The following is a 20,098-nucleotide window of genomic DNA, read 5'->3' as shown; positions in this document are numbered from 1 at the left end:
GTACTGCTCAATGAAAACTAGTACTGCTTCAAGTACCATGGGCTTTTAGAAAGGCTTTGTCATTACAAAACTACAAATTAGTGCTTGTATTGACAATTGAAATGGCTGGGACTGTCCCTCACCTAGTAAATTTGTTTACATTGAGGTTTGCAGGACTGACTTATCAGGCTGTAATGAAGGAAATAGCAGAACTCCCTTTGAGCCCAGGCAGTGCATATTCAAAATCCCACCCAAATCTTGTTTAACAGGAAGGGGTAGCCCTGCTCACACCTTGTTCCCATAGAAGCTGGAGTGTGTTTGGAGTGTGTGTTACTGCAAATGCCAACAATTGGTATTTGCAGTTTACTCCAAAAGTGTATGTATGAGAGTGCTCCCATTCCAAGGCAAACAAACAAGTTTTTACACCTTTAATCAATAGCAGGTTGATTTAGTTGTTTTTTTTATTAAACAATGAATAAAGATGACCCAGAAATGATAAAGACAAAATGCAATTTACAAAATTGTTTGATACCTGTTACATTGACCTCCTAAAATTTTCATCCAAAAAAAAAAGAAGTTGCAGTGGCCCCTGCATCACTGCAGTCAGTCCTGCCGCACTGATGATGGGCTGTGCTTTTCCATTAAGATGTAGAGAAATTACCAGCTCCACACGTGCTCTGTGGTGCTACATTTCTGTGCAAGATCCCCGAGTTTGATCCCAGACTTCCCAACTAGGTGACTTCACAAAATGAAGAAAAATGTGAAGCTTTCAGAGTGAGGTCAGTGTGTTGGGCTGCACATGGACTGGAAAGGGTGGCAAGAGCAGCTGCTGTGCTTGTCATTCCATTCCCATGAACCAGATGTGCTTGCAAACTCCCAGCAGGCACTGCTTAGCAAGGACCTGTGCCACCTTCATTTTCCAATCATTTATCACTGGATGCTATTTTTATTTTGCCCATAAAGTTTTAAAAGTGGAAGAGGAGACTGAGGGGAAACCTAATCAGTCTACAACTTCCTTGTGAGTGGAAGAGGAGGGGCAGGCACTGATCTCTTCTCTGGGGTGACCAGTGACAGGGCCCAAAGAAATGGCCTGAGGTTGTGTCAGGGGAGGTTTAGGTTGGGTATCAGGAAAAGGTTCTTCACCCACAGGGTGGCTGGGCACTGGAACAGGCTCCCCAAGGAAGTGGTCACAGCACCAAGCCTGAGTTCAGGAAGTGTTTGGACAGTGCTCTCAGGCACACAGTGTGACTCTTGGGGTGTCCTGTACAGGGCCAGGAGTTGAACTCCATGATTCTTGTGGGTCCCTTCTGACTCAGCAGAATCTGTGAGTCTGTAAATGTATTCACTTACATGAAGGTGCAAGTCATTCTGGATTGCATTAGACAAATCCTCTTGCTGGCTTGCAGTCACATACCATGTTTGCTCTTGTGGAACTGGGCTGAAATAAAGCATCAGCAAGACCATAATACCAAAGTGTGTGACACTCTGGATTTTGCTTCTAGTTGCTGGTCCTGTGGTTTAGTTCTTTTTAAATTACAAGTGCTCTTAAACCATAGCATGTTACTCTTTGACACTGACCTAACTTTGATTAAAGCAATTTTCTTAACTTTGGCTTCATTTTTAAGCGATGACACAAAATTAAAAATACAGGCTATTTAAATACACTACTGCAGAATGTAGACTAAAATGTGTTAAATATATACAAATATAGTGCACAGTTTTTACTTTTATGAACTATTTCAATACCAGTCATTAAACTTCTGTACTGCAGAGCTGAGAAGCAAACTGATGTAAATACTAAATAATGCAAATGTTTTTATTAGCCTTGCAGCTATTGGGTTAAGAAATGTAGTTACTATATATGCTTCCAGCCATGCTCTTGTTTTGGGTAACTGTATTTAACAGTTGAGACCACAGAAAATGTTAATACCAGATTTGCAGGAAATAAACCTCTGTACAAGCCTTGCTGTTGTTTTCTTTCACTGTAGTGCAAGGAGGAGTTAAATTTATAAATGAGGCAATAACTTGAATGGTGACCCAGCCTCTTCAGGAGGAGCTGTGACAGCCTGACTTGTCTCAGCACTGCTTATCATGGGAAAATTTTTCTCAGGATCTCTCTGTCAGTAAAGTCTTTATTTCTAAGGAGATTGACAATAGGCTGAAAAAAAGCAGTTTTTTTCTTAAACTGATACTTAATAGAGTTGTTTGAATAATGAAGAAATACCATCAGCCAGGAGGAAACTAAATTATGTAAAGCAGACAGAGCTCTCCTCTGTCCATCAGCAGTTTTTAGCTGCCAGTCACTGCAGACAGCTCAAGAACATCTGTGTTACATTTGTGTTTAGATCCTCGGTCCTACCATACTGGTGTGAGCCACATGTGAAACAGTGCAGCAAATTGGATGGGTTCTGGAGGTAGCTGGTTAATAAACACACTCAGTTCAGGAGAAAAGGTGTTACCTCTGTTAGTAATAGTTTTGGCTTTGCAGTAAATCTGAAATAATTAAGACAAAATGAGTCCCACCAGAATGTCTTAGACTGAGCCGATTGTCTTCAGCACTGTTAGAAAGGTGCAGCACTGTAGGTGGTGTTTCTTAAACTAGATCCAGTAAATCCCTGTGAAAAAGCCCATTCTTCCCTCTACTGATTTAGAGTGAGAAACTCGGTGAGTAATTCAAATGTCCACAGACCAGGTAAGATGAATCCTGTCTTCTGTGTCTGGAAGTAAACAGATCCAGACAAAATACAAGTCTTGCATCAGGAGGCAGATTCTCCTCTAAAACCTGTGCCCTGCCAGTGTTCCCTTCCCCTCTTAGTCCATTCACAGTGATAAAAGAATCCCCTTTAATCTCTCACAGAAATGGCAAGCATGCAAGGTACATCTTAGCATGTTGTTTCTTTTCATGCCTACAGTCATGCAACCATTTCTCTGCTGGATCCACACATGTCTGGGTGTGTTGTGTTGAAACCTCCTACTTCATGGTATTTTGACATAAACGGGATAACATTTAGCCCTGGCTCCATCAAGTAATGTGGAAGGCATTTGGCAGTGTTACTAAATTCTTGCTGTTTAAACAAGAGGAAGCAGATCACTTCTGCATTCCAGCACCAATTTATAGAAACTAAAGGATGTGAGGAATCCTCCCCTTTAAACTAAGCAGGCTCTGCAAGAGAGTTTCTGCATTCCTAGTTACATGTTTGAGCCCAATCACCCTTATGCAGAGAAGGAAGCCACCAACCTGTCAAATACAGCAGTTACAAGTTGTTTAAAACATTCCCACTTTCCTGAAGTCCTTCACGAAGGTTACTAATAGTACATTCCTCTGCATTTCTCTGTGCTGAATGTTTTAAATTATTCTACGTAACTTTACAAAGTCTCAGGGCTTATTTTAATGCCTCTCAATTTTTCTTCCAATCCAAAGAACACAACATCTTAGCATGTCTTGAGGCAGCAACTGCATTTTCACAATGGGAGAGACTTGGCAGCAGAGAAAAATTACACAGGTGCCACTCTACCACCTCATTATGAGAACACCTGAACCTATTTCATTTTTAACAGGCCTATGGCATCCCACTTCCCCTCAACAGCAGATTACTGTGTAATTAGAAGATTTGTGGTGACACTGTGTCAGCAGACACTAAATTCCTGGAGAAACAGATTTAAACTTCTGGGAGAACTCTTCCAGCATCTCCATTAGTTTCTCTTCATCCTCTGGTGGACTGTGGGTGTATGCTAGGGGTAAGTGTGTAGGGACTGGTTGCCTGTCTGGAACAAAAGAAGAAGAAAAAAAATTATGGGTACATTTAATTCTCTTATAGCAGAAAGGAGGTTTTTCTGATAGACTGTACTGCCCAAACATACCTCATGGTCTTGAAGCCTGGAAAATTAGTCTTCTAGATACCTGTAAATAATGCTAATTAAACTTATCTTCTAAACCAAAAATTAAACCAATTTAATTTTAATTAAAATTTAATTTAATTCATATTTTGGAGCTAGAGTGATATTTCTGTAGCACAATATGACCTGGAGTGTGCAGCAAGACCCCATTTGCAGCTAGGGACAGTTTAGGAAAAGGGAGGCTTCCTTGTGGGGTTATGCCTGTCACTAGTGCAGCACCTGCAGGCAAAGAGCAATAGCTGGAGTTTGTTGCTGCAGGCAGAGGATGATTTTGCACTTGAAACAACATTTTTCCTTGCCTCCTGGATAACGTTTTAGTAATGTACAAATCCCCAGCTGGGACTGTAGTTAGGATTATTTTCAGTCTTAAAATGCTTACTTTCATCCTTAGAAACAATGGTTAAATTCTAAATGCAAAGGAACTTGGGCTTATTGCTCAGTCACCATAAGTGACACGTATCCAACCAAGTTTGCTCAGTTTGATGCTTTGCTTGGTTTTGCAAATCTCATGCCTGTCACTCACTATGTAAATACAGCTGTTACCACCATCCACTCTAAGGGATCTTCCCCTCCAAAAACATGGTGTCTAGAGCCTGGGAGCCTTATGACAATGCTGTCAGGTGTCTGTGGAACAACAGTCAGAGCACTGGTGCAGCACTGTTAAGTCTACAGAGGAAGCCCAACTTCTGCAGCAGCCAGCTGAGAAAAAAAGAACAAGCTGTTGCAACCCTGGGCAGCAGATTTCCCTGAAAGCCTATCAGGCTGCCATTGGGCTCCCCAGGAGAGCAGAGGTATTTGCTCTCTTAAGAGCAAATGCTTACCTGACTGCACACACCACATAACTTCTGCTCATAGAAAACTGAGGACAGAGAGAGGAATGTTCCCTTCTCCATCACTAATTATAAGTGGCTTTCCACCTAGCCATAGTGCTTCCTGTAGTAGCCTGTGCTAAAGTTTGGCAACTAGATATGAAAGCCAAGTTCAGCATCACACAGAAGATGCTTCTAGTCTTTGGAAAGCAGGTCTCTGTTAAGCATTTTTTATATATTTTAGCAGATGCAGAGAATTCTGGTAGTACTAGTCATGTTCACTTCCCTTTATTATTTTCTCAGGGGAAAAAAAAAAAGCTAGTTTTGGTTTGTTCTCAGAGGGAACAGAAGAAGAGAATGCAGAAAATGGAGGGAAACTGTGACTGATTTGGAAAATGGCTGCCTAGGATCAGAAGCATGGGGTTTGTGGCAAAGTGCTCCTGCACCCCAAACCCTTCACTGAAAGGGCCTGAAAAGTGCTAAGCTGTGGCTTCCAAAAGGTTGTAGGAGCTAGAAATAACTGACTTCACCACTATTTGATAAGCAGAAGACACAGACTCAGAACTTCTCTTGAAGCTTTAAGAGCAGTCATACCAGGACCAAAGCTCTCAAAAGTCAGTAGCTTTAGCTAAAGAGGCAGGGCATGTTCCCTGTTTACCAAAGCTGGGAATAGAAAAAGGCCAAAGGGAAGAGCCTGGTGGAATTATAAAAGAAACAGAAAGAACAACTGAGCAGAAGCATTAGGACCAGAAGAAAGTGACTGCAGTAAAAGAAAGGCAAAGCCTGGTTCTACAAAGAAGGCTGACCAGCTGGGATGTGGGGTTTCCACATGCACCACATGCTGACATGAAAATGTGACTGTCTGTGCGACAGAAGGGACAAAGTCAACCCAAATGTGGAAAAGTCTGAGCTTCCTGCATTCTCAGTTTAGAAATTCAGTGAATCAGGATTTGAGTGCCACATCCAACAGAAGCACTGAGCTTCTGTAAGAAATGACCCTGAGCTTTCTCCTTCTGGACTGAGGCATCCCTGCTTCCAGCTGCTCCTACAAAGATGCCTGTCATTTGCCTGGGAGAAAATAAAGGCTCTGCCCTACTTTTCCATTCCCTAAGCTAACAGTGCCAAAAATGCCATTGTGCTCAAGTCTTTGCCCAGTGTTAGAGAAAGGGGGAATTGGCAGTTTTAGCTAGCATGGAACAATAGGAAGAAGAACCTGTCAAAGCGGAGCCAACTCCCAGTGCTCTGTGAGAAAGATGCTCATTTCCTAGCCTCATAAAAGATGCTGTTTGACTGCTGTGATTCACCTTCCCTCGGCACAGTCCTACATGCAGCCATTTTCATTACAAAAAATCCCCAACCCTCCCTAAAGAAATGCTTTGAAGTCTCTATCAGCTACTTTAGAGGACAAAAGTAGGAATATAACAATTTAACACAATGTTCACTTGAACATTTAAACTTGAAACAACTTTGAGGAATGCTTTATCCTTTGCACAAGCTGCCTGGTGCAGCCTTCATCCCCTTCCAGGCCAGACAGGTATCCTAAGCTCAGGCAGGCTGGGGATCTCCAGTCTGTGCAGTGAGACACTGCTCCTTACCTTGGAAGAACAAGCCGCTGGGCAGCTTTGTTGCTTCAGGTGACACCGCCAGCCACAGGACGGTGTCAGCTCCCTGGGCCTCTGTGCGCAGCGAGTTCTTCATCCTCTCGTAGAAATCGGGCATGGACGACCTCACAGCTGGAAAGGATAACAATGCAATGGTGGCTTGCCATGCAAGGCTTTTTTGCACAAAAAGCCCCCCCAAAAACAAACAAACAAACAAACAAAAACAAACAAAAAAACCCCCCTAAAACCAAAATACCTTCAAATTGCCATTTTGTGTGTAGGAAGGAGAGAAGGCAACTCTGGAGCTTATGGAAGAAAACTAGTATTTTCCTCTATCTGGGAGTAGGACGGCTTGTGGGAGAATAGCACTAAGGCACAGATGATCCACCACTCGTTTGTTTGGGTCAAATTACAGGGACAAAACTGACAACAGGATCTGTAAGAGGTTCCTCTGCCAATTCCATTCTAAACCGTAAAGATGACAAACATGGGGCAAACAAACTCCAAAAAGCAGTATTGTAATGGGATTTTTAGCTCTTCTTTTCTCACCAGTTTTAGGAAACCAGTTGCAGCACTGTATTTAAAAATTGCTTACTTCCTGTCTAAACTCTGGTTTCATTTTATTTTGTCCAACAGATGGTGACTGTGGGCCCATCCAATGTAGGTGTTTATTTTTGGGGGTTGTAGAGTCTTTGAACTTTAAGGCGGGATAACTCTATGGTTCATTAAGTTTGAAATCTGCAAAGGAAGTGCAAAAATAAATGTATTTTAAAGAAAAAGAAATACCAGGATATTTAGTTGGAAAGGGCTATTTTCAAGCATAAAGTAGACAGGATAAATGCTTCTGTTGTCAGAAGCAAATTTTGGAAACTGCATCCCTCTAAAAGACCTAGAGATGTAACTGTTATTCTGCATCCCAAGCTGGGGCACTGGGGGCTGGAAACAGTGGGGAAGGCAACATGCATAGTGCATGACTGATGCTGGCCCACCTGCTCAGGCACAGTCATTGAAGAACAGCTGCAGCTCAAAGGGCTGAATGGTCAAACTGCTTCTCAACAGCAGTAAATGATTAGAGGAAGAGCAGAGGGCTTGCACAGTGGTGCATTCTCCTACATGCCCTCACAAATTCCCAGTGTCTGCATATTGGTACTTACAGAGGCAGAAGCTCCATCTGTGTGTTTAACAGTTCCACTACAAATGAAACTTAAAAGTTACCTTGAAGAACTATGTCTCTGCTGTGCATTTGTGCAGGGCTGGAAGCATTCACTGCCCATTATTATTCTCTAGATATACACAGCTAGCAGACACTGTGCAGAATAGAGCCACCAAGGGGATATAAAACTACTTCAAGCACCAGTTTGGAGAAAAGAAATTACTGTACCTGTTGGAAAAATATACTAGGAAGTTTCATTTCTCTTTGTTTTTAAACTAATCCTGAAAAGAAAAAAATACTGTAGGAGTATGAAGCAGATGTTACCTGGAGTGTCTGCCCAGCCAGGGTGCATCACGGAGAAATGGATATTTCTGTAAGTCTTTGCCCACTGTTCTGTCAGGACAACTTGCTGTCTCTAGGATAGAGCAGTAAGAGCCATGCTAGCACTGAGTTCAACAGCTTGTCCACCAAATTAGTTCCCAGGGAAATAAACTGTATCAAATGTGCCATAAATACCAGAGCATTTATGTACAGCAGAAATAAACCCTTACTCATCCTGGCTGGATTTATTGGATAATTTCATCAGAGACTTCCACAGTCATTGCCATCCATACCCTGGCTACAAATTTACTTTTAAAGCAGCTGCACTGCTTTTACTGAGCATGTCTACTTGCTGCAGACTGTGGGCAAGAACTAAGCTGGAAGACAGAGTTCATCAGCTAAAGACAGTGTTCCCCCTTGGGACTTCTCTCATATCAAATCAAAGTCTAGCCATGCTCTCCTCCATGCAAGATGTATGCACTCCTCAGGGCATGCCATCATACTCCTGAAGATTATTGCCTGTGCATCTGCATATGGGTTGGATGCAATGGGAAAGCAACAGTGAGCAACAGGCTTTTTGCAAAGCAGATGGTATGAGCTACCTAGCAAAGAAGGGCTGGGCTTTGTTTTCAGTCCCACGGGCTGTACCTTGTTCTGTGCATACACCATAGTTCCATCAAATGGCCCATTTCCCGACTGCAAGTCAGATACATTTAATTTTTGAACTAGCATGCCCCCAGAAGAGACAGTTATCTGTAATGAAATGAATGAAAAACAAATGAATGAAAAACAAAACCAGGAACTCCCCACAGATGCACTCATGCATGCAATGTAGTCTTCAGGCCATAGCTGGAAGTCCCTACGGAGCAGGATTCCTCTGCATACTCTTTGCATTGTGCTTATGCTCATGAGTAGAGCATACCTGGAGATGAGATGGAAGATAAATAAGGTTTTTAAGAAGGGATTTTCATTCAAAGTGATGTTGATTCATTTCAGGAATTTTGTGCTTCTTCCTTTTGAAAAGTAATGGGGAGAAAGAAAATAGCAGAATAGCATTATTTGTAGTTTGTATGTTTAGCATTTACCAAAGCTAATTAGAAGCCATACAAAACTTGGGAAATTTAATTTTTAAAAACGTATACCTGCTGTCTTATTTTACACCAAGATCTGTAAAGTTCTTCTAAGCCTATACTCCTGTTGTGCATATTTTGCACTCTGCTGCAGGAGCTAACTTGCCCTAGAGAATCTAAGAGGGTAAGTTCCCAAATGAAGTGTTTTACTCTGATTTCCAATGAAGAGTTGAGAGCAGCAGGCAGGAGCTTTGCCTTAGAGGAGGAGGTTGTTGTTAGCAAAATCCAAGAGGATTTTAGAGATCCTTACAGCATTGTAAGTAATCCTGCAATGCTAAAACAGTCAGAGAACTGCTGTCACAAGCCAGAAGGTAAAAATAATAAAACACCCCTTTTAAACAGCATCACAGACTCACCACTCTGGCATCAGCTGCTTTTTCCAGGAGGGGCATCAGGGCAGTCGTCATGATGTATGTACCTAAAAGACAGAAAGGCACTAACATTAATTTTTCCTTTTAAAAAAAGCTTTCTTCTCTCTCCACCCTCCTTAACAACCCAAAACCCAAAGTCTCTTTATGTCTGAAATCTGATCTGAATTTGATAATGATTTTTTGTTGCTGCTTCACTTGCAGTGTGCCAACTCAATTTGTAGTGGTTCACATTGCCATATAGTTAGCAAAAGGTATATATTATTTAACAGATTTTCATGTTTGTTTTACCTATAGAGAAAACAGCTCCCTACATTCATCTGTGAGTATCTGAAGGCAAAATAGCTCAGGTATGGAATTCCTTGGGTGGGAGAAGGTGATACCAGTGAAGAAATGGGGAGTGCATTTCCCCTGCAAGTTTGGCATACACACACAGATCTAAGCTGGGTCATGAACAAGAGAAGGAAACTCCACTTCCTACTTACAGTTCTTAAGGCACTGCATATGCACTTAAGACTTGTCCATTTGTCCCTTCTCACTATGAAATCACTCAGAGTACACTGACAATTTTTGTGTTGCACAGAAAACCCACCCCTTAAATCCCCAGCATGACCATTATGGAAGATAAGGAATCCTTGAGGGTAAAAATATAAATGTTGCCTGCCCAAGGCTGAGCTAAGATTACTTGGGGAAACTTAATTGTGTCCTTCCCTGCTTTTAATGTTGTTCATTTAATAAGGATTTTTACACACCACACAAATATATTCCATTACCATGACCAGCAAGTCTGTTACTACAAACACTGTTCAACTGTTCAGACACAGAGACACACCTAGTGATGTTTCAGGCAACCAAGTGCAACACAGAGATTTCTTTTTTCTGTTTAAAATGTATTTCTAAAAAATTCCATTTAATTGAAAATTAGTCTAACCCCATTTAGTCTAGTGTTTCTGCATCTACTTCCCTCTCATGTCTTTACAAATGGCTCTACTTCAACAATTCCATGAGTGATAAACACATTTTTTTCCTTGAGCTACTGAGGCCGTGTTTTTCACTAGGCATGAAGACTTCAGAACGTCTTAATAACCTCTCTTCCACACAGGCAATGAGATCACCCAGTTAAAATACAGCATGTTTATAAATATGGTACCAAAATCAAACATGTTACATGCCTGGTGAACAAACTGTTCAGTTCCCCTGTCAGTTACAGCAGCCTTCATTTTCTCTATATAATCAGAGGTATGTCCATACATACACAATATATTTAAAACCCTGGCAAATGAAACTAAGCAAATGCATTGCAGATGAGTAAATGCAGCCTGTCTTCAGCAGAAAATGTGAGCAAAGGCAGTTGCCAGTGAATGACAAGAGCCCAGTCGTGTCCCCTGGTAGTGGTGGGGAGACTGAGCGATGACATCATCGGTACAAGAACTCCCGTGGACTGTCAGGGGAGGCTTCTGCAATGTGGGGGAAAAAAAAATTAAAAAAAAAATCACTTCAGTACAAGCAGAGAGCCTGGTTTTAATGCTGTCTGGCTGTGGGTTCTTAAAAAAGTAACATCATGTCTTGGTTAAATAAGCTGCATCTCCTAAAGGCAGAGCTGCAATGCCCAGCTCTGACACTGCTCCATTTTACTGTCCTGCAGATTAATTTACACTTTTAAGGGGCTTCATGTTGATTTGTTAATTCTAAAGAGCTGCAAAGATGAATGCACTAATGTTGCCTCATTAACAACCGAATTTTGTTTTGTTTTCCAGCCGAGTAAGAGAAATGTCCAATGCCAAAAATCCTGCTTAGAGCAACTACAGCTTGTCAAACATTTATGTGCTTATTTAGAACCACAAACTAACTTCAAAGCCCAAATCTCCTCTCTTCCTCAAGTTTATTAAGAATTCAGAAAATCCCACAAAGCCAGAGCATTCCATCTTTTTGCCCCACATAACCACTTGCTCATTTGCTTTGAGACAGAGCAGTTTTGATCACAGCTTCCTATGTAAGCAACAGTATCTGAAAACACACACAGACACAATGCATCAGGCTACAGCATTTAATTTCTCCCACTGCTAAATATTTCACCAACTACTGTCCCCATTTTAAGTGCTTGAATACAAACCCCTCATTCCTTTGACAAAAATACTTGGATATTATACATTCCTATTTCCCTGGGCTGGTCAGTCAGGCAAAACAGCCTGGAAAAGAAATTTAGAACAGTAAAGCAGAACAGATATACTTTATCAACAATGTTTATTGCTGGTTAGAATACATCAACCGAGACCCCCACGTTTTTATCAGTGCAAAAGCTGGCCTGTAGTTTGATGGTGACATTCAAACAGCTTGGGAGAATGCTCAGTATGGTCACTGCAGGGCCTGGCACAGCCGTGTACCTCACGGCAGGTACTTTGTCCAGCACAGCTGCATCACAGCAGGCACTAACACAGAAGTTAATTTCTGAGTAAAAGGGGAAGTAGCAAACAAAGGCATTGCCTGCCACCCTCCTTATCAAAAAAAAAAAAAAAAAAAAAAAAAAAAAAAAAGGAAACTTTTCTTGTTAAAAAAAGCTTTGCAAGGAAAACCAAGTCTGATTTGGAAGAAGAAACTACATTCATCTCTGCCCCTATGAAAAGAAATCAAGGTAACATCCAAACTGCATGCCCTTTTGCCAATACTAGATTATTAATATCTATGTACTGTATATCAGCCTTTCCAAAACGAGCACTTGAGCATTCTAACACATTTACTTGATGCAAAAAAAAAATTTGTCTGTTAAAGGAGAAACTTCCTCCCACAGAGCTTAGTTTAAAAAGGTAAGGTACATCAAATGTGGTTAATGCTTAATTATCACTCTGGTCAAACTGTACAGATTGAGTTGTTTTGTTGGGGTTTTTTTAATGGTTTAACACAAAAGTACATGAAAGGAAAAGGCAACATTCAGTAGTGCTGTGCCTTGCACTGAAAGCAGTAATTATTGGGTATCTGCTGAACATACAGCTGGTACTACCTGCATTTAGGACTGTGTGACAGGGCCCAGATCTGTGCATCACCATTTCCTGTCAGTGGAAGGTACATTGTCCACATGGCCTGAATGCTTGTCTCCCACTGGTGTAACGGGGGGAAAAAAAATCAGTGAAATAAATAGTATATATTTCCCTTTGATGAGAAGTATTTGCTGTGACACAAAGGAGTCCAGCACGATGAATCTGGGAGTTTGTTCAGAAGCAACAGGAATGCAGAAGAAGGTGAGCCTAGTCTATCACACTCATATAAAGGATTTAATCTTGCCCTTGCTGAACTCTGCCAAGGTGAAGAGCTGACTTGCAAAACCTACTGGACAAGCTACAGCCCTGTTCTGTGTAATGAGGTTTGACACAGTACTGGCTGGCCATGTTTCCTCCAGTTAAAAATGCTCCTGGGATAGATGTACAATTTATTTTAAGATAGACAGTCTCTTAACATTAGCTTTCTTTGGAAAAACTTCTGTAGGCTTTACGCCTTGGAGCTGATCTCCCATAATAGGAAATCACATATAATACAGAGTAATTAAAACTTTTCTATAGAGCAACACCATTACACACCATAAACCAACTTTATCATATGGTAAAGTAGACAGGGTGGGTTGCCAGTCTATGCATTAGACATGCTCACACCAGCAAAATGAGCATGGCATTTAATGAGAACATACTTTGTTCATGCACATTAACATTTAAGTTTCATGTTTACTTGAAAAATATAAAAACAAAACCCACCAAAAATATTGAATCACCATGCATTCCCTTGTGGTCTGTCTGGTAACTGCTCCACCTGGTCTGAGATCCTCTCAATTCAGTCAAGTAATCTGATATTGTGTTCTAACTAACAAATCAAATTTTTGACTCCATACAGTGAACTCCTCTGCCAACCTGGAAAAGCACTAATTCAGTGGTTTCACAATCACAGAGTGGTGTATGTGTAAAAAATGAGGCACCATTGTGGGGATGAACATTTGATTCATATAGTAAGTAGTTCAAAAAAAAAAAAAACAACAACACAAAATTCAGCCTGACTGCCTCATAAACTCCTAAAGTTATGCTACTTTTCCCATGACATGATGCAGAAGCTATGGGGACTTTATGGAAGACACTATTATTAGGTCTTGTGGAAAGGTAGCTCTGCATGTTCTTGCAACAGTTCTTCCACTGTGGGTCTCATGACATGAACAAAATGAAAGCTATCCTAGTGCACAGGACAGCAGTCTCCAGTGTATTAGACACTGGTCTTTCTCACAGAAAACTGCAAGTCTTGCTGTACTGAAACATGAAAGTAAACAAAACACAGGATAGCCCTAACAGAAAATATAAACAAACACTGTGCATGCAGATTTCCAAACTGCTGGTGGTTTAGATCAGTCTGCCAGAACTTGGAAGACTCCTTAGGATTCACATAGTTCAGACTGAAAATTAATAGGACATGACATAAAATAAAAGTACACAAACATATACTCTGATTTACTTTAAGATTTAATGTGATTCTAAAATCTGTACTTTATAAATCAACTTTGAAGAAAATTATGGTTTCAGCAGAAATAACATTGTAAACCCACTACCTGCTTATAACATCAAATTAATTGACGATACAATTACTGTGGACCCAAGTGTCTTGGTGGATTCCAGAATGTTTTTTGCTTGATGTTCTATCTGGCAGTTAGTGGCACATTGCTGGTGAGGTTTTTGCCCTGCTAACGTTGGGATAAGGGCAGGCAGCCAGCACCATACTAAGTGAAGTGTTTCATCTGCCTGAGCTCTGCAGTATTATTAGGAACAGTGTGATTTTAACTGTGAAAAAAGTGGGAACAAAAAAACCCTAAACAAACAAACAAAAACATCCAACACCACCAAAAAACTTTTATTGTACAGATTTCAATGGCTCATTCATCTGGTAGAAATCAGTTAAACTGGCTTGCTTTTCTTGAGTGCAAGTAAAAACAAACCACACAAACAAACAAACGAAAACCACCCAACAAACAAAGTTCCATTCTTCATTGGCCTGATTATCTTTTCCCTCAGTTTATGCAGATCCCAGTAAGAGACATCCCCGAGTCTCTTCCTGAGTAAGAGATCAGGAATGAAGATTACAGCGTGCTGTCTCCAAGGGCCAATTCCACTGCACTAGCAATAACTGAGAGTGTATGGGAAGAGCTAATGAACATGAAACACAAAGGTTTACATTTCCCTCAAATGACAAAGCTCATCTCAATAAGGGCTCCTATGTCTCCTGGGAACCAGGCTTCAGTACAGTTACTGCATGTGCAATTATACTCAACTTTATCCTTTCACATACCACCTCTGATCCCCAAGTCTCAAAGCTCTTTAGAAAGAATACAGGAACCACAGTCTCCTTTTCACAGATGAGATTGTCTTGCCAAAGATCAGGCATTGAACTTACAGCAGACTGACAGCCGATATTCAAGTTGTTTGACTTCCAAGTGATTCAGAATACCAGGCTGCACTGGATTCTGTTAACACCAGTTCATGGGTAAGGAAGAGACTGACAAACATGCACCCAGGTCAAGCAGTTTGCCATAGACGGGCAATCGTGTCACTGTGACAGACAAATATCTTATTTCCTCTGGCTCTAACCCTTCTTGTACAGTTTGGAAGTATATGTCTATATATTATTAAAACATGAGAGCGCATTAGATTGAGGAAAAGATGCTTACTGGGAGCATCATTTATCTCTCAGTGTGTTTTAGCATCCCCTTGCCTGGTAAGTAGCAATAAAAGAGTAACATACATGCCATTTTTCCATGTCAAGCAGGAAGATATGTTGAGTAACAGCAAAGTGAGGCAGGCGATAAAATAGAGGAAAAAGGATTGTTTCAGCTAAATGTCTACTGCTTCAATAAGAACATGCTGCTTTTGCCTCCACTTGCTTATAAATGCTGAAGTTTTTCTTCAAAATGACTGAATACCACCAGCTTTAATAGTCTTTGCTGGGAGTTATACTAAAACAAGTAAAATAAAATTAATTTTTAAAAAGTTTTGACTAAGAAGTCTACAAGACTCATCAGAAGAAATGATTGCTTGTTGCTGCCCAGCACCTCAGTACAACCCTGAGTACACGGTCAGCCCACAGGAAGAAATATAAGGACAACATCACAAACTAGAGGACAGAGAAAAAAATCTGCCCATTGGGATTGGCAAGTCTGCAGGAAATCTGCCCACATTACCCCAAGCAAGTCACTCAATTTGGTTTATTTGAAAGTGCGTTTCAATCAGCAAGTGCTATTTCAGACTTGTGCCTGGCCAGTGCTCCCACATTACAGTCTAAGTGTTCCATTCTCCTCTCTACATTCACTGAGCTCCAACAATCAGACAACAATTCTTGAGCCTCTAGCAGGGAAAAAAGGCAAAAAAAAAAAAAAAAAAAAAAAAAAAAAAAGCCATGTAGCATTTGTGCCTCAGACTCATTGTAAGGGTACTACAGGCACCAGCACAGATGCAGATGCCATCACCTGCTCAAAGCACTTTACTGTTTGAACTTGAATATTAAACAAACCATACACAACCTGCATTTTACATTTTCATGAACTTCATCCATCTGCATATCCTGACAGCACCAGAGAGAACTATGCACCTCTTGTTTTAGTTCCCATCCTCAATTAGCCAGTCGGCTGTGTTTTACATTAAAGGAATTTTATTTTCTGTTCTAACTGCTGTTATATTTGTATATATTCATACAAAAGGACTTATGCAGTCATTTTTGTCCCATGTAGTCCAAAAAAAGATCAGGATATAAAGTATGTTTCACAAATCAGATCATCAATTAGAACTGAACACTGACATCCGTTATGCTCAAAAATGGACTAACAGATCAGTCAAGAGGAAAACATTCCTAGATCAGATTTAAAAGCTCCACAGCATTTCAGACACCTAAATGAGCAACTTTACAGCTCATAGAAATGTTAATCAGATATCAGATACAGAATTCAAAAACTGTGATATGTGCATTTAAAGCATGTTATATTTCAGTCTTGCATTTTTAGATAGTTACAACCTACACACTCCTTTACTAGACCAGAGATATAAGGTAGGAAAAAAAAAGTGAAAGAAACATGGAAGGAACACCCTACATGTAAAGATCTGCAAAAGATACTGATATTATTCTATCTTGTTAGTCAAGTGAGGGACAACTGCACATTTTCCAAACAAAGGCCTTGAGCCCATGTCATCATTCAGGCTTTAGCATTACTGGGGCAGAGAGGGGAATTTAGTTTGTTCTTTCAGACCACATTCAAATTTACAGCCAACTTATATACCAGCTATATCTAATTTAGACAGGTTTTTCTCTGGGAACCTATAATCACAGATAGTTACTGAAACAAATTAACTTCTCCCAAGAAAAACACAGCCAAAGGCACCTAGTACTTAGGGAAATAACAGAGCATCTACACTGACAGGTCTTTCTCCACACAGTTTTCTCCTACTGTGGCTTCAGATGTTATGATTTATTACCCCATCCCCCTAACTCTGAAGAAAAAACCTGCAGTTTGTAGCCTTGGTCCTTCACGTGTGTCTGGCCTGCAAGCACAGGAGCTTCCTGTTGCACTGGAAGGAACTTCTTACACCTCAACCAAGTCCTACTCTGCTCTAAAAGATTCAAAATTTAATCCTTATTTTTGTCTAGAGAGAAGCAGTCTAAGCAAACAACTCAGTCCTTGTCTGAACTCTGAAAAAGTTGAACAGAGGATGATTTACCTCCTTAAACTTCTTGTACAATCATGCAGCAAGTGATACATGAATGAATAATGGAGATCTATAAGTAACATCCACAAAAGATAATACAGGCATTTTCCTAGTTTGCTACAACTATAATTCAGCTTCCTCTGTGCAGCTGTATACCACTAGTAAGGCTGATTTACAGCTGGAAAAGCAGAATTTGCTGCTTCTGCTTGTGTGATACAATATAATTCAAGTGATGCACTAGAACGGCTCCCCAGCACTTAATATCGTTAGTGTCTAAAACCAAACCAAAACATGCTTTTGTATTCAGACTGTTGTGTTTGTTTCATTCTGCTTCTCTCTGGAAGAACTGTACCTTTCCACTTTGCTGGGTTTTTGTCTGAAAGACCACAAGAGGATAAAAGCTAATTTAAGGTGAATAGATCCCTCAAGATAGAAGTTCTGGTACTTATGCAGCCAAGGGAAATTTGATAGCAATATAAAACTCTTCTTGAATTTTTTGACCATAAGAAACAGAAGAATGTTAACAGAAGATTAGTCTGAAGCAAATGAATCTCTGCCTTCATACTTGATTTAATTGTCAGTTTAATGTACTCAGACTTGCAGAAAAAAATTAGCTGTACGCACAATAACAGTGAAGCACTAGACATTTATACTAAAATGTTAGTTTTCAAACATAAATAGGATTTAAGGAACCAACACAGGAAAAAGGCTAATAATAAAATCCAACAATAGTTTCCAGGTTATACTAGTCCTATAAATGCCATAACTTTATAGACTAGGTTTTTTCCCCATCCTCATTCCACATGAACAGGAGGAAAACACAGAAACAAAGCACCACAGTTCTTCCTTAATGTGTCACTTTTGAATATATTAAAGACAGTCTCTTGAGGAATCCACCTACCCTGCACAGAGGCAGAGGGAGAAGAGTGTCAGGACTGCTGGGTTGATGCAAGCACCATGTGTATCTTAGCAAGAGGTGCAGCTTTCAGCCTTACAGATATCAGCAGTGTCAGACAGCTCTTCTCTCTGCTGCCTGGCTGTTTGCTCACCTCTTTTCCACAGCTTCTGTGGGGAAACCTTCCACTTGGCTTGCCATTTTCCCTGCCCTTCCACATCTCCACTTTCTCTCTTGACTTGCTTCCCATTGCTTGTCCCTGGTACACCACAGCCACACAGTTCACACACAATGCCCCTTTCACGTGGAGCACCCAAGGCTTGCCCATTACTGCTCAATCCCTTGACTAGAGATTGCACCTGCTCCAGAGCATCCAGGGCACCGCATACGGCACAGGCTTCCTACTCAGCACCTCTGTCACACAGAACAGGGCTGTGCAAGTCCACTCAAACATCTGAATGTCTCTTTAAACATCTGAATGTGTTCTAAGCTCCATCCAAACCCCAGAAACACAATTATTACAAAAAGCATAATTAGCAGCAATGCTTAGAACAAGGTTTCCTTGCAAATTTCAGAATCAACCTGCCATTTTCCTCTTCTGCTGTGATAAATAAAGATGCTGATATCAGAACAACTGAAAAATGGTGAAATTAAAAAATGACACTCCAAACAAGCTGTAGTATTTCTTCTTTTCCTTCCTGGCTCCTTCCCTGGCATAGCAATGCTATGATCCCTCTTCGAGCAGGAATACATACCTCACGAACCCAGCTATAAAAAAACACTTCTGTAAGCAAAAAAAGTATGTTCCAGAAGAAAACCTTCAATACTCACCCAAAGTGTTTGTTGCAAAGTTTTTTTCAAGTCCATCTTCAGTTAACTCTCTGTTATTCACCATACATCCCGCATTGTTGATCTGCAAAACAACTCCTTTAAACAAAAACAATCAACACAAATATCTACAAGGAAACCCACACATATGAGCACTCCACGTTAATTTGCTGTTTTCTGACACTGCAAAACAAAGCTACACCCTATAGCTTTTATTTGTTCAATAAAACATGATTGCAAGCTTTAGCTAGCACAGTCTCTGATACATTTCTTTCTCTGCCTTACCTTCCAGAAGGAGCTCAGACTTTTCTTTCCCACCTCAAAAAAGATCTGCCCCTACACACCTTCCTGTGTGTCCACTGCCTCTCCTCAAAAGTTACTTCCCCATTTTTATCACATGATCCTCATCTAGTAAGCACCAAAGGAGCTGCTCCAGGTGCCTCAGCTGTGGTACAGCCCGCTGAACAAATTTTCACTGCTAAATAAAGGGGGAACTGCACTGAGCCCCTTGCCAATCATGATGATTAACTGTTTCACCTCTCCCTGGCTCTGTTTTAGTCTTTGGACTTTTTGCAAAAGTTTAACCTTTCAGAAGGAGTAGCATTAAGAGGGACAATGTTATTAGCAATGAAAGTCAAAGAGAAAATGTATGGTGTCTCCAAAGATGCAGCTACAAAATTACTGCTTTTCTCTTTTTTTTGTGGCACATCTGTGTTAACTGAGAAGGGACAAGAGCAAGCAAACCATGGAGACTCCTGAAAAAAACATTTAGAGAAAATTAAGGAGATAATTGTGGGCCAAACTGTCAAGTCTACATGACCTGTCAGACAAATTCATAGGCTATACATTCCCAAGACAGACACACATGATTAAAGTACATGAACTTACCAACACATTTAATTTATGTTCATTTTGGAATTTTTCAGCAAATTTCCAGATTTCCTTGGGATTAGATATATCCACAATATGCAAGAAGATGTTCTAAAGGGAGAGAAACTAAGTCACAATCAACAGAGAAAGTGAAAAGAAATCCTGTTTAGGCCTGTCTAGATGAAAAGGTATTTTAGTAGTATGAAAAAAATAGTGTCTCCAGAAGACAACTAATACATGTTTAACATGCACAACTGCAAAATTTAAGTCTAGTCCTTAAAACATATTTAGTCATTATTCAGCTGCTTCTGAGACACAGATTTTTAATGTCAAAGTTATTAAGAGAGAGTCTGACTTAGATAAATATATGGGACAGACAGGTTTTTAGCAGAGAACTAGAAAAATATTGCAAGTGTGCAAAATTTCAGTTTAAACAATTTAGCAGCTTTCTCTTTGGCTGAACTTTCCAAGGAAATGTTCAAGGTCACAGCATTAGAGAATAATCTAGGTTGGAAGAGACCTCTGGAGG

General features: G+C 40.4%; 1 protein-coding gene across 3 annotated transcripts in view; it reads right to left on the bottom strand.

The window, feature by feature from the left end:
- Positions 1-392: 392 nt before the first annotated feature.
- The window catches only part of DHRS12 (dehydrogenase/reductase 12), a 28,949-nt gene continuing 9,243 nt past the window's right edge, over positions 393-20,098 (bottom strand). Inside the window, exons 4-10 of one of the 3 annotated variants that reach the window (XM_053971474.1) lie at positions 19,588-19,680; positions 18,703-18,784; positions 9,247-9,308; positions 8,409-8,513; positions 7,764-7,854; positions 6,281-6,418; positions 393-3,744 (exon numbers count right to left, since the gene is read on the bottom strand). In XM_053971474.1, the coding sequence (XP_053827449.1) occupies positions 3,617-3,744; positions 6,281-6,418; positions 7,764-7,854; positions 8,409-8,513; positions 9,247-9,308; positions 18,703-18,784; positions 19,588-19,680 (699 nt within the window). In that variant the 3' untranslated portion in view covers positions 393-3,616. Of the gene's footprint in view, positions 3,745-6,280; positions 6,419-7,763; positions 7,855-8,408; positions 8,514-9,246; positions 9,309-18,702; positions 18,799-19,587; positions 19,681-20,098 lie in introns of those variants that run through there. The other 2 variants (XM_053971476.1, XM_053971475.1) reach the window with 2 other exon arrangements.

This window comes from Vidua macroura, chromosome 2, assembly GCF_024509145.1.
Source record: "Vidua macroura isolate BioBank_ID:100142 chromosome 2, ASM2450914v1, whole genome shotgun sequence".
Lineage (NCBI taxonomy): Eukaryota > Metazoa > Chordata > Aves > Passeriformes > Viduidae > Vidua > Vidua macroura.
This window is presented reverse-complemented; position numbering and strand designations above follow the sequence as displayed.